General features: G+C 44.2%; 1 protein-coding gene across 1 annotated transcript in view; it reads right to left on the bottom strand.

The window, feature by feature from the left end:
- Positions 1–16,170, bottom strand: part of LOC143749418 (ATP-dependent RNA helicase homolog DQX1-like) — a 31,139-nt gene that overhangs the window by 1,507 nt on the left and 13,462 nt on the right. The window contains exons 5-12 of the mRNA XM_077241907.1: positions 15,159–15,416; positions 13,921–14,020; positions 7,840–7,995; positions 6,280–6,471; positions 5,400–5,525; positions 4,528–4,718; positions 2,213–2,403; positions 1–263 (exon numbers count right to left, since the gene is read on the bottom strand). The exon at positions 1–263 is cut by the window's left edge and continues 1,507 nt beyond it. Coding sequence (XP_077098022.1) covers positions 83–263; positions 2,213–2,403; positions 4,528–4,718; positions 5,400–5,525; positions 6,280–6,471; positions 7,840–7,995; positions 13,921–14,020; positions 15,159–15,416 — 1,395 coding nt within the window. The 3' untranslated portion in view covers positions 1–82. The remainder of the gene's footprint in view (positions 264–2,212; positions 2,404–4,527; positions 4,719–5,399; positions 5,526–6,279; positions 6,472–7,839; positions 7,996–13,920; positions 14,021–15,158; positions 15,417–16,170) is intronic.

The following is a 16,170-nucleotide window of genomic DNA, read 5'->3' as shown; positions in this document are numbered from 1 at the left end:
CTGAGTGTGTGTGTTCCAGTGTATCAGAGACTGAGTGTGTGTGTTCCAGAGACTGAGTGTGTGTGTACGAACATCTGAACGGTTACTGAACGCTGCACGTCTCTGCGCTGGACTCGTCGCTCGCTTCCTCGAGGCTTTTATCCTGAGGGATCGTGTCCGGATCACCTGGAGGGAATAAACTCAATCTGAGGCCCATCAGCAGATCCAGGCCATCGCTGGGAGGAAGATTCCCGAGATAGTACTGAGGCGCCAGCTCCACCAGCCTACACACACACACACACACACACACACACACACACACACACACACACACACACACACACACACACACACACACACACACACACACACACAGTCGAGATTAAACCCGCTTTAAGGAGCAGTTCACTTTAAAATGAAGATTAGCGCATGATTTACTCACCCTCCTTTATGATGAATATATACACTTTTATTATGGATATATACACTTTTATGATGGATATATACACTTTTATGATGGATATATACACTTTTATGATGGATATATACACTTTTATGATGGATATATACACTTTTATTATGGATATATACACTTTTATGATGAATATATACACTTTTATGATGAATATATACACTTTTATGATGAATATATACACTTTTATGATGGATATATACATAATAAGTGTATATATTCATAATAAAAGTGTATATATTCATCATAAAAGTGTATATATCCATCATAAAAGTGTATATATTCATCATAAAAGTGTATATATCCATCATAAAAGTGTATACCGGTATATTAATCATAAAAGTGTATATATCCATCATAAAAGTGTATATATTCATCATAAAAGTGTATATATTCATCATAAAAGTGTATATATTCATCATAAAAGTGTATATATCCATAATAAAAGTGTATATATCCATAATAAAAGTGTATATATCCATCATAAAAGTGTATATATCCATAATAAAAGTGTATATATCCATCATAAAAGTGCATCTATCCATCATAAAAGTGTATATATTCATCATAAAAGTGTATATATCCATCATAAAAGTGTATATATCCATCATAAAAGTGTATATATTCATCATAAAAGTGTATATATTCATCATAAAAGTGTATATATCCATCATAAAAGTGTATATATCCATAATAAAAGTGCATCTATCCATCATAAAAGTGTATATTTCCATAATAAAAGTGTATATATCCATCATAAAAGTGCATCTATCCATCATAAAAGTGTATATTTCCATAATAAAAGTGTATATATCCATCATAAAAGTGTATATATCCATAATAAAAGTGTATATATCCATCATAAAAGTGCATCTATCCATCATAAAAGTGTATATTTCCATAATAAAAGTGTATATATCCATCATAAAAGTGTATATATCCATAATAAAAGTGTATATATCCATCATAAAAGTGTATATATTCATAATAAAAGTGTATATATTCATCATAAAAGTGTATATATCCATCATAAAAGTGTATATATCCATCATAAAAGTGTATATATTCATCATAAAAGTGTATATATTCATCATAAAAGTGTATATATCCATCATAAAAGTGTATATATCCATAATAAAAGTGCATCTATCCATCATAAAAGTGTATATTTCCATAATAAAAGTGTATATATCCATCATAAAAGTGCATCTATCCATCATAAAAGTGTATATTTCCATAATAAAAGTGTATATATCCATCATAAAAGTGTATATATCCATAATAAAAGTGTATATATCCATCATAAAAGTGCATCTATCCATCATAAAAGTGTATATTTCCATAATAAAAGTGTATATATCCATCATAAAAGTGTATATATCCATAATAAAAGTGTATATATCCATCATAAAAGTGTATATATTCATAATAAAAGTGTATATATTCATCATAAAAGTGTATATATTCATCATAAAAGTGTATATATCCATAATAAAAGTGTATATATCCATCATAAAAGTGGATAGATGCACTTTATGGACTTCAAAACAGAAACAGTCATTCACTGTAATTATAAAGCTTGGAAGATCCAGAACATTTGTTAATATAACTCTGATTGTATTCGTCAGAAGAGAGAGAAGAAAGTCATATACACTAGGATGAGTGGAGGGCGAGTAAATCATGCGCTAATCTTCATTTTAAAGTGAACTGCTCCTTTAAAGCACTGACGGACAGACCGGGATTAGATGCGTTCACACTCACATTTGCGGGTGAATCTCGGACACGATGCAGATGCAGTTGTCGTGTGAGATGGTGAAGTCGTGGTACAGCACCCAGCCGGGCGGGGGGGGGCGGGGCCGGCGGCAGCGGTACGAGGAGAACGGGTGGAGGTGAGACACGTGCCGGTGTGTGAGCAGCAGATAGTTCCCCGAGCCGTCCACGTCATGAGCAACCTGAGGATCAAACACACAAACTGATCATGTACAGTCATCTCAAGATCAACCAATCAGAATCAACTATCCCAGACAGCAACACATCTGGGCCGTGTGGAATCCACATGTGGGCCGGATCTATTCCTCAGAGGTTAAATCTCTCAATTCTGACTTTTTTCCGGAATTCTGAGTCTAAATCTCTCAATTGACCGTTCGCCAAGACCCGCCCCCTTTAGTTACTGTTGCTATGTCCGACAAGCCACGCCTCTCTCACGCCACACAGTGAAAAACACTGACAACACACTGAGACAGGACAGACCAGGTTACTTTTGATATGAAACAAAGTCTCAAATTTGGTCATTTTTTAAAGAAATGTAAACAATAAATACCGTTTTGTGTGTCTTTAATGTGTTGTGACAGATCTCTCAGTTACAGCATCTCCATCACGATCATCTCGTCCTTCTAGTTCATTTATAGCATCAAATAAACTTGAATGAACATCAGGAGGTATGTTGTTTTAACCGCGGAAAGACGTCAGGACACAGTTTTTCAAGTTCAAATCCTCCAACGTTAATCTACAAACTCTCCTGACTGCTTTGTCGGACAAAAATGGCGGATTCGGCGGATGGCGGATTATGATTGGTTAGATCGCCTGTCAATCAAACTCCCTGCGAAGGGTCAATTCTGACTTTTCTTCCAGAATTCTGAGTTTAAATATTGTAATTCTGACTTTTTTTCTGGAATTCAGAATTCAGGGCAATAAGATTGACCAATCAGAATCAACTATCCCAGACAGCAACATAGTGTCTGGTTGCTGTCTGGGATTCCAGACTTAAAGTGTAAATTGCAGGTTATATTTTTCATGAAGATAATGCAATGTGCTTATTAAACATAAAGATAAGAACTGCCCACCATTGTTTTGTATGTTTTTTTATACCAAAATGCTGAATATAATATGAAAAGTTTGTACTTTTTACAGTGGTTTTAAGCACGCCCTCTCCCTTCCACTAGGCCGGGCGTGACGTCATAAAAGGGACTCCAAGCCTACAGTTACCGCTAGTCTAACGGCGTGTAGGCTAGCAGTTATATTGGAGACCTAACTCAGCTAGCAAAAAGGGTGTGCTGGCTTCAAGTTGCTGAAATGACAATAAAGCTATTCGCAAAACAAACGGGTTCAGGCAGCATGCGTCAAAACCAGGCACCTCAGATTTGCCGGTCGCGGGTCGAGCTGCTCCACTAACCTCCAAAACGTTCACATAATCTCCAATGCTGATTCCATTGGGTGGCATAGCCCACACAAACACCTGTCAAACACAGCGATAGGGACATCGATCTCTTTTTTTCTTTCTGACAATGAGCATCGCTAATCAGTTGCGATTTAGCACACGCAATATCGCGTTCTGTCTGCAGATGCAAAAGCTCCATTGTGCCTGTGCAGTGTGTGCATCTCTACAGATCTGATTAGGACTACTAACACCATGTAAGTAAATAATGTCTTCAGTCGTTGTCCCTCCTTGCTATTCTAACGTTACATGACGATAAGATTTTGAAAAGACTTTGGCTTGTTCCCTAACGTTATCTGGATTAGCACCACGTTAACCTAGGCTGGCTCTAGCTAACGTTACTCACCCGGACACCTGGCCAAACCTCCACTCATTTTCCTCACAAGGATTGATAACTCTATCAAGGCCATGATTTCTGGCAATTTCCTCAACTCTCTCACGCCGGACTGGTTCAAAATTGTCCATAGTCACGCCACAAACAGTAGGAATCTAGCAGAGTATGGGTTACTACTCCCTCTTATGACGTCATCACCCAGTTACGGTAAAAAAAACATGCTACCTTTGAAGAAACCCCGATAAATGTTATTTTAACGCATTTTAAGACAGAAATGTTTAGATATATACATATTTTACACTTTAACCTGCAATTCACACTTTAAAAACAACACTGCTCATGTCTGTAAAGGTAAAACCGTAACACGTGTTATCAGCCTGAAAGTGATCTGTTATGAAGACAGCTTTGCGTGTTTAATTAAAGACACACTTGTAACTAAACTCTACGGTGGCTCTCCAGCACTAGGAATGAGGAACGTCTGTCAGCCAATAAGAATCCAGAGCTTTGGCTATGTGCGCGTGCGTTTACCTTCAGGAAGAATCCCGATATCAGAGCTCTCTTTATATTAGTGCTGTTGTCCTGGCAACCGAAGGCGGGCGGAGAGACGGGCAACTCGATTCGCTGCATCACCTCCAGTAGCTCCGCCCTAATCACCACAGCCAATCGTAGCGCAGATGCGTTCAGGAAGTTGGTCCTGCACCAGACCTCATCTTCATTATCTGAGGAGACACACAACCGCTCACTCGTTCACTAATCCCTGTATAGTGTGTGGCATTTGAGTGCACTGACGTTTACACTGTGTAAAACTCTTTTTATCTTACATCATGTCACTTACTTAAATAATATTAACAACAATAACAATCATAATGACTTTATTTTGTAATTATATATACCTCCGTGCTTTTAAATTATTAAAACACCTGGCTGTTACATTAAATTGAGTTAATGCCTAAATAATATATTTTAATAATTTAATGTACCTATATAATTGACCTTATTAATATCCTTTCATTTTAAAATTCATCTATATAATATTGTCTCAATATTTTAATGTTTCATTCACGCAATGATTAATAAAAAAAATGTAGAATAAAGCCCCCTAAAACTAGCATGAAATAAATGTTAAAGTAGAAATAAGAAAGCTGTAAAGTAATCTCTGGTTTAAACTTGTGTGCTCACTCCTCTCCGCATTGCATTGTGGGAAATAGTGCATGTACATCGAATGTAAACTCGAATTCAGAGAGGATTGTGGGTCAAAGTAGTGAACGAATGTATGGAATGATGTCGTTCACCACTACAAAATGGCCGACACCGATGTAGTGCACTATATAGTGGATAGGGAGCGGTTTCGGACACATCAGTTTCTCGTGATGTGATGTTAGTGTGATGATGTCACTCACGCTGCAGATATGCATTGTAGACGTTGATGAGGGTCATGTGATCTCCCTCGGGATGAAGCAAGAGTCGTCTGTGTGTCGAAGCCGCTTCTTCTTTCCCAGCCGGAGGCGTCATGAAGCACGGCGGAGCTGGAAGTCATCAAACACACACTAGGGTTGGACTTTGAGAATCGGATACTTGTTATAAATGTATATTTCCGTTCCTCTTTTCGATTCCTTTGTGAGCATTTCGACATGAGTTTAAACCATTGAAGCGCGAGAGACTCTGTTTCTGTGTTCGTGTGTATCAGTATATTAGATCCGTGCAGCTCTTAAAGTGACGGTACTAATATTCCTGCCGTCTCTATAATAACACTAATCACACAACAAAAGACAGAAAATTCACTCGTTCTTCACTGAATAACTTATGTAACTATATTTGTAATGTACATTTTATTTATAAAGTGCAGTTATTTTACATTTGATTACAGTTTCTGAACCTGAAAATCTAAAAACACTGTTTATTTCAATCGTATCTTTGTTCAGTTGTATCTATTCCTTGCGATTGATAATTTTTTAAATTGTTCTTTTTTAATAACTGAGTGTTTATTTTCTTTAATAGTGCTTGAAGTGTATATTAGTAAGGCTAGTTGTTCTTCTATGGTGTTTTTAAACCACAGGCAAAGTTGCTTGTGAAAGTGTTCTTTATCTGTTGATGATATTCAGCTAAAATAAATGTTTTGCAATAACACTAAATGTGAATGATATCGAAGTTATTTTTTTACCTTATTGGAATCGAAATTAGAAATCGATAAGCAAATCGAAATAGGAATCGTTAAAATTCAAACGATACTAAAGACACTTGCGTATGTAAATCAGTCGTGAAGCGTGAGAGTTAGCGTACCGGTTAGCATGGCGGCGACGGTCAGCAGCTCGTTCACGCAGTCGAACTCGCAGGACGCGATCAGAGCTTTAGCTAGCGGCGGCTCCAGCGGGAGCTCCGACATGATGATCCCCACCTCCGACAGATTCCCGTCGTCGTCAAGAGCCGCCAGATAATCCAGATCCTCCAGCGCCTGCATCAGCGCCTCGGGAGCTGCACACACACACACACACACACACACACACACACACACACACACACATCATGTCGGATGCAACAAGAGCTTCCAGCTCTGGATTTGCCGGTTACAGTGTGAACTGTGAATAACAATAATATGTTTTATTTATATAGCGCCTTTCCAGGGCTCAAGGACGCTTAAAGGGATAGTTCACCCAAAAATGAAAATTAGCACTTTTAACAAAAAGACACACACACACGCGAGTCTGAACTGAGCTCTCTTTAGTGTCTGAATGGACAATACACACAACATTATATGTAAATGTCATTTTTTGAGAGTATTCACGAAAACACAGTCAGTTATGTCGTTACAGAACGTAAACAGTTGCGAGTGTATCAAGTTTGTGCATTGGATCCGTGCGTTCGGTCTTAAAGTGACAGTGCGTAATAAACCTAATGCCGTCTGCGCACTTAATATTAAATCAAACAACAAAAGAAAAAGAGAAGAGCATTCATTGCTTTTTAATGGCTTTATTTAATTTATACAAATATATATGTCTGCTTGAAAGAATAAAGAATGATGTGTGCAAGTTGTTATAAAGACTGCATATATCAATCATTGAAAATGAGAAGTGGTTTTATTTAATTTTAAGATATGTTTTAAGTCACAGTAGTTAAATCTGTGTCTGTATTGCATGTTCAAACTTTTAAATCATTAAAATTTACAGGTTAATGGATGTTTTCCCCGGGAGTATATAATGGGTTTGGTTCAAAATTAATGCATACAATCTAACTAAACCCATTATATTTAAGTCGACTAAAATCTTCTGGTACTTCGTCGGCTAAAACTGGACAATAATTCAGATGACTAAAATATGACTAAAACTAAATGGCATTTTACACACATGACCAGCGTCGGCCAATAGTGAGCCTATGTGTGACGTACAACACAGAAGTGCTGCGCTGTTACACTAGTGAACTCACTCGAGGCCCACAGAGAAGGAAATCAATAGTTGAAATAAAGTCGTTATTTTGGGGGAGTTTTGCACACAAAATGTATTCTCGTCGCTTGATAAACTTAAGATTGAGCCACTGTAGTTACTTGGACTATTTTAACGATGTCTTTAATAACTTTTCGGGGAACAAGTTTCAATCCCTTAGAAGCCTATGGAGGAGTGATCCAGCTCTCAGATTTAATCAAAAATATCTTAATTCGTGTTTCTGGAGATGAACGAAGGTTTTACAGGGTTGAACAACATGAGGGAGAGTAATTACTGACAGAATTTACATTTTTGGGTGAACTATCCCTTTAAGCGAGTAAAACTAGACAATAATTCAGATGACTAAAATATGACTAAAACTAAATGGCATTTGAGTCTAAGTGCCCGCGGCATGACCTCTGACCTGGCCGGTCCAGGAACTTGCACTGGCCCATGTCTGCGATGTCCAGCCTCTTGAGGAGCAGCACCAGGTGACTGAGGTTTGCTTCTGCCACCGCTGGCCCCCGACACACAGGCATCTCCTCAAACATCAGCTGAGAGTACAGGCGGAAACACACACCTGCGCACACAACACACACCTTCAGCTGAGAGTACAGGCGGAAACACACACCTGCGCGCACAACACACACCTTCAGCTGAGAGTACAGGCGGAAACACACACCTGCGCGCACAACACACACCTTCAGCTGAGAGTACAGGCGGAAACACACACCTGCGCGCACAACACACACCTTCAGCTGAGAGTACAGGCGGAAACACACACCTGCGCGCACAACACACACCTTCAGCTGAGAGTACAGGCGGAAACACACACCTGCGCGCACAACACACACCTTCAGCTGAGAGTACAGGCGGAAACACACACCTGCGCGCACAACACACACCTTCAGCTGAGAGTACAGGCGGAAACCCACACCTGCGCGCACAACACACACCTTCAGCTGAGAGTACAGGCGGAAACACACACCCGCGCGCACAACACACACCTTCAGCTGAGAGTACAGGCGGAAACACACACCTGCGCGCACAACACACACCTTCAGCTGAGAGTACAGGCGGAAACACACACCTGCGCACACAACACACACCTTCAACTGAGAGTACAGGCGGAAACACACACCTGCGCGCACAACACACACCTTCAGCTGAGAGTACAGGCGGAAACCCACACCTGCGCGCACAACACACACCTTCAGCTGAGAGTACAGGCGGAAACACACACCTGCGCACACAACACACACCTTCAGCTGAGAGTACAGGCGGAAACACACACCTGCGCGCACAACACACAACTTCAGCTGAGAGTACAGGCGGAAACACACACCTGCGCGCACAACACACACCTTCAGCTGAGAGTACAGGCGGAAACACACACCTGCGCGCACAACACACACCTTCAGCTGAGAGTACAGGCGGAAACACACACCTGCGCGCACAACACACACCTTCAGCTGAGAGTACAGGCGGAAACCCACACCTGCGCGCACAACACACACCTTCAGCTGAGAGTACAGGCGGAAACACACACCTGCGCACACAACACACACCTTCAGCTGAGAGTAGAGGCGGAAAAACAAACCTGCGCGCACAACACATACCTTCAGCTGAGAGTACAGGCGGAAACACACACCTGCGCACACACCTTCAGCTGAGAGTACAGGCGGAAACACACACCTGCGCACACAACACACACCTTCAGCTGAGAGTACAGGCGGAAACACACCTGCGCGCACAACACACACCTTCAGCTGAGAGTACAGGCGGAAACACACCTGCGCGCACAACACACACCTTCAGCTGAGAGTACAGGCGGAAACACACACCTGCGCACACACCTTCAGCTGAGAGTACAGGCGGAAACACACACACCTGCGCACACACCTTCAGCTGAGAGTACAGGCGGAAACACACACCTGCGCGCACAACACACACCTTCAGCTGAGAGTACAGGCGGAAACACACACCTGCGCGCACAACACACACCTTCAGCTGAGAGTACAGGCGGAAACACACACCTGTGCACACAACACACACCTTCAGCTGAGAGTACAGGCGGAAACACACACACCTGCGCACACAACACACACCTTCAGCTGAGAGTACAGGCGGAAACACACACCTGCGCGCACAACACACACCTTCAGCTGTCAGTACAGGCGGAAACACACACCTGCGCGCACAACACACACCTTCAGCTGAGAGTACAGGCGGAAACACACACCTGCGAACACAACACACACCTTCAGCTGAGAGTACAGGCGGAAACACACACCTGTGCGCACAACACACACCTTCAGCTGAGAGTACTGGCGTAAACACACACCTGCGCGCACAACGCACACCTTCAGCTGAGAGTACTGGCGGAAACACACACCTGCGCACACAACACAAACCTTCAGCTGAGAGTACAGGCGGAAAAACACACCTGCGCACACACCTTCAGCTGAGAGTACAGGCGGAAAAACACATCTGCGCACACAACACACACCTTCAGCTGAGAGTAGAGGCGGAAAAACACATCTGCGCACACAACACACACCTTCAGCTGAGAGTACAGGCGGAAACACACACCTGCGCGCACAACACACACCTTCAGCTGAGAGTACTGGCGGAAACACACACCTGCGCACACAACACAAACCTTCAGCTGAGAGTACTGGCGGAAACACACACCTGCGCACACAACGCACACCTTCAGCTGAGAGTACTGGCGGAAACACACACCTGCGCACACAACACAAACCTTCAGCTGAGAGTACAGGCGGAAAAACACACCTGCGCACACACCTTCAGCTGAGAGTACAGGCGGAAAAACACATCTGCGCACACAACACACACCTTCAGCTGAGAGTACTGGCGGAAACACACACCTGCGCACACAACGCACACCTTCAGCTGAGAGTACTGGCGGAAACACACACCTGCGCACACAACACAAACCTTCAGCTGAGAGTACAGGCGGAAAAACACACCTGCGCACACACCTTCAGCTGAGAGTACAGGCGGAAAAACACATCTGCGCACACAACACACACCTTCAGCTGAGAGTAGAGGCGGAAAAACACATCTGCGCACACAACACACACCTTCAGCTGAGAGTACAGGCGGAAACACACACCTGCGCGCACAACACACACCTTCAGCTGAGAGTACAGGCGGAAAAACACACCTGCGCACACACCTTCAGCTGAGAGTACAGGCGGAAACACACACCTGCGCACACACCTTCAGCTGAGAGTACAGGCGGAAACACACACCTGCGCGCACAACACACACCTTCAGCTGAGAGTACTGGCGGAAACACACACCTGCACACAAACCTTCAGCTGAATGTACAGGCCGAAAAACACACCTGCGCACACAACACACACCTTCAGCTGAGAGTACAGGCGGAAACACACACCTGCGCGCACAACACACACCTTCAGCTGAGAGTACAGGCGGAAACACACACCTGCGCGCACAACACACACCTTCAGTTGAGAGTACAGGCGTAAACACACACCTGCGCACACAACACACACCTTCAGCTGAGAGTACAGGCGGAAATACACACATGCGAACACAACACACACCTTCAGCTGAGAGTACAGGCGGAAACACACACCTGCGCACACAACACACACCTTCAGCTGAGAGTACAGGCGGAAACACACACCTGCGCACACACCTTCAGCTGAGAGTACAGGTGGAAACACACACCTGCGCACACAACACACACCTTCAGCTGAGAGTACAGGCGGAAACACACACCTGCGCACACAACACACACCTTCAACTGAGAGTACAGGCGGAAACACACACCTGCGCGCACAACACACACCTTCAGCTGAGAGTACAGGCGGAAACACACACCTGCGCGCACAACACACACCTTCAGCTGAGAGTACAGGCGGAAACACACACCTGCGCGCACAACACACACCTTCAGCTGAGAGTACAGGCGGAAACACACACCTGCGCGCACTACACACACCTTCAGCTGAGAGTACAGGCGGAAACACACACCTGCGCGCACTACACACACCTTCAGCTGAGAGTACAGGCGGAAACACACCTGCCCGCACAACACACACCTTCAGCTGAGAGTACAGGCGGAAACACACCTGCGCGCACAACACGCACATTCAGCTGAGAGTACAGGCGGAAACACACACCTGCGCGCACTACACACACCTTCAGCTGAGAGTACAGGCGGAAACACACCTGCGCGCACAACACGCACATTCAGCTGAGAGTACAGGCGGAAACACACACCTGCGCGCACAACACACACCTTCAGCTGAGAGTACAGGCGGGAAACACACACCTGCGCGCACAACACACACCTTCAGCTGAGAGTACAGGCGGAAACACACACCTGCGCGCACTACACACACCTTCAGCTGAGAGTACAGGCGGAAACACACACCTGCGCGCACTACACACACCTTCAGCTGAGAGTACAGGCGGAAACACACACCTGCGCGCACTACACACACCTTCAGCTGAGAGTACAGGCGGAAACACACACCTGCGCACACACCTTCAGCTGAGAGTACAGGCGGAAACACACACCTGCGCGCACAACACACACCTTCAGCTGAGAGTACAGGCGGAAACACACACCTGCGCGCACAACACACACCTTCAGTTGAGAGTACAGGCGTAAACACACACCTGCGCACACAACACACACCTTCAGCTGAGAGTACAGGCGGAAACACACACATGCGCACACAACACACACCTTCAGCTGAGAGTACAGGCGGAAACACACACCTGCGCACACAACACACACCTTCAACTGAGAGTACAGGCGGAAACACACACCTGCGCGCACTACACACACCTTCAGCTGAGAGTACAGGCGGAAACACACACCTGCGCGCACTACACACACCTTCAGCTGAGAGTACAGGCGGAAACACACACCTGCGCACACAACACACACCTTCAGCTGAGAGTACAGGCGGAAACACACACCTGCGCGCACTACACACACCTTCAGCTGAGAGTACAGGCGGAAACACACACCTGCGCGCACTACACACACCTTCAGCTGAGAGTACAGGCGGAAACACACACCTGCGCGCACTACACACACCTTCAGCTGAGAGTACAGGCGGAAACACACACCTGCGCACACACCTTCAGCTGAGAGTACAGGCGGAAACACACACCTGCGCGCACAACACACACCTTCAGCTGAGAGTACAGGCGGAAACACACACCTGCGCGCACAACACACACCTTCAGTTGAGAGTACAGGCGTAAACACACACCTGCGCACACAACACACACCTTCAGCTGAGAGTACAGGCGGAAACACACACATGCGCACACAACACACACCTTCAGCTGAGAGTACAGGCGGAAACACACACCTGCGCGCACAACACACACCTTCAGCTGAGAGTACAGGCGGAAACACACACCTGCGCACACAACACACACCTTCAACTGAGAGTACAGGCGGAAACACACACCTGCGCACACAACACACACCTTCAGCTGAGAGTACAGGCGGAAACACACACCTGCGCACACAACACACACCTTCAACTGAGAGTACAGGCGGAAACACACACCTGCGCGCACAACACACACCTTCAGCTGAGAGTACAGGCGGAAACACACACCTGCGCGCACAACACACACCTTCAGCTGAGAGTACAGGCGGAAACACACACCTGCACGCACAACACACACCTTCAGCTGAGAGTACAGGCGGAAACACACACCTGCGCGCACAACACACACCTTCAGCTGAGAGTACAGGCGGAAACACACACCTGCGCACACAACACACACCTTCAGCTGAGAGTACAGGCGGAAACACACACCTGCGCGCACAACACACACCTTCAGCTGAGAGTACAGGTGGAAACACACACCTGCGCACACAACACACACCTTCAGCTGAGAGTACAGGCGGAAACACACACCTGCGCGCACAACACACACCTTCAGCTGAGAGTACAGGCGGAAACACACACCTGCGCGCACAACACACACCTTCAGCTGAGAGTACAGGCGGAAACACACACCTGCGCACACAACACACACCTTCAGCTGAGAGTACAGGCGGAAACACACACCTGCGCGCACAACACACACCTTCAGCTGAGAGTACAGGCGGAAACACACACCTGCGCGCACAACACACACCTTCAGCTGAGAGTACAGGTGGAAACACACACCTGCGCACACAACACACACCTTCACCTTCAACTCAATCACACGATCAACTGAACCGAGTCCGTGGACATTTTCAAGAAACGCCTGAAGACGCATCTTTTTCGGCAACACTTGATCCATTAATACTTACACTTAATCTACTGTTCTATATCTATTATATATATACATATATAAAAAGTACATTTAGTGCGTTAGATTAAACTGGGAAGGGTCACAGCACTTCCTGCTTCTATTGCTCTCATTTGTAAGTCGCTTTGGATAAAAGCGTGTTTAATGAGGTGTGTGTGTGTGTTTGTGTGCGCACCGGGCAGTCTGCTGTTGACCCTGCGGGCTCGAGCGTCGGCCTGCTGTCTGCTGATTGGCTGCTGAAGCTGTGAATCCGCTCGGATTTGTGGGTTGTAGATCTGTGGAGAAACAACACTGGACGTCACAACTCCACTAGCGCTTTCAAATTAAAATGAAAATTTTGAATATTCGTCAAATTGGAAGAAAAAAAACTGCACTGAGTGTGTGTGTGTGTGTGTGTGTTTGTGTGTGTGTGTGTGTGTGTCTGTGAGTGAGAGTGTATATGTAGATGTAGGGAATAGAAGTGAGTTTCTGAATGTCAGTTTGCTGTTGTGTGTTCATGTAGATCATTAAGCTGTGTCGAAGTGTGTTTCTCAGGTTACTGATGCACGAACACAGTTTAACGCATCTAATTTTAATCTAATTGTAATCAAATTTTCCTTGCATGCACATTAAGGAAATTATATTTTATTTAAGAACAATTGTTTCAAAAGTTAATGCACTTTAAAAAGTGAATGTCATTTCATTTCAATTAAAGATGTGATGCTTGATTTGGTTTCTATTTGCTTATTGCGCTCGCTTGCGCCCTCTTGTGGCAACAGGAGACAATACAGTACTTTTTCCCTCTAACATTAAGCATTGCCTTTAAAATTCAAACATAATTCGAATTTTGCTAATATTTAAAGGGATAGTACACCCAAAAATGAAAATTAGCCCATGATTTACACACCCTGAAGTCATCCTAGGTGTATATGACATTCTTTTCTCAGACGAATACAATCAAAGCTATATTTTTAAAAAAAATTAAATTTGAATGCACTTTTATGTTGGACAGATGCACTTTTATGATGGATAGACACACTTTTATGAATGATAGATGCACTTTTATGATGGACAGATGCACTTTTTTATGATGGACAGATGCACTTTTATGATGGATACTGTAGATGCACTTTTATGATGGATGGATGTGATGAACTTTTATATGATGGATGGATGTGATGCACTTTTATGATGGATGGATGCACTTTTAACGACTTCAAAACAGAAACAGCAATTCACGGCCATTATAAAGCTTAGAAGAGCCAGGACATTTTTTAATATAACTCTGATTGTATTCGTCTGAGAGAAGAATGTCATATATACCTAGAATGAGTTGAGGGCAAGTTAATCATGGGCTAATCTTCATTTTTGGGTGAAAGAAATTTGAGTTGAGCTTTTCAGCCATCCTGCCAGCGCTGCTCTCCACACACTCACGGTCTTCAGCTGGACGCCGGTGTCGATGACGTATCGCACGTTACGGAGGGAGAACGAAGCCTCTCCTAAGACGTCGGTGAGAACGACCCTGCGTCTGTGAGCCGGATCCTCCTGCTCGTCCTCCACGCTCTCGGGCTCGTAAAGCTCCTGCGACGAGCCTCCGCCGCCAGCGTGAAGCTCGATCACGCGCAGCCTCGACAGGTGAGAGCTCAGAGACACACACTCCTTCTCCAGCGCCGCTACACACTCCTGGATCTCCTGACAAGCACAACAACAGCCTGCTCAAATACACATCTCTGTTCTGTATGCATTTATATATAACTGAATATTTGAAGTACCCCCGTAGTCAATCATTGCATCCCTTAAAACTCATTTTGATCACCAAAATTACATATTTAAGCATTTTTTTTTTGTTTTAAGCATAAATTCAATCAAGTAAATATATTTTGAGAGTATTTGTACAGAAAACAAGACAAAAGACATTAAAATCATTTTATCCCTTAAAACTCATCTTTGATCACCAAAATTTTTCCTTGAAAAAAAAATGTCTTCATGCCTTAAAATATCTTGAATGTAACTCGACACCCTCGCCTCATTTAGTATTCGCGGTTCTATGAATATGCAAATGAGCCCCGCCTCCACTCACTCACTCACTCAGAGATCCACTCGTTGACGATCACACGTTGATCTGATTGGTTACAAGGTAGTTTGTGACGTCAGAAACACCAGCGATTTCAAAGCGTGTTTTTGAGACTGTCTTTGGTTCACTGCAGTTTTAAGGAGAAAAAACTCAGCAATGCTGTCGACTTATGAATTTACACATGGTTTGTCTTAAAGCATGTAAAAACACCATATAGACATATAAACATTATAAACTGGATTTTCACCACAGGGGGACTTTAACCTGTTAACTCAATCTCAAATTTGAGGATTTGATAGCAAACATCTCGTCCTCTGTAATTGTAATTGCTCAGCTGACTTTGTGAATAACGCATGCAAAAGTGCATTTAGC

The sequence above is a fragment of the Siphateles boraxobius genome, unplaced genomic scaffold (assembly GCF_051911475.1).
Source record: "Siphateles boraxobius isolate OS27281-9 unplaced genomic scaffold, OSU_SipBor_1 246, whole genome shotgun sequence".
Lineage (NCBI taxonomy): Eukaryota > Metazoa > Chordata > Actinopteri > Cypriniformes > Leuciscidae > Siphateles > Siphateles boraxobius.
Note: the sequence above shows the minus strand (reverse complement) of the source record. Positions and strands in the feature narration are given on the sequence as shown.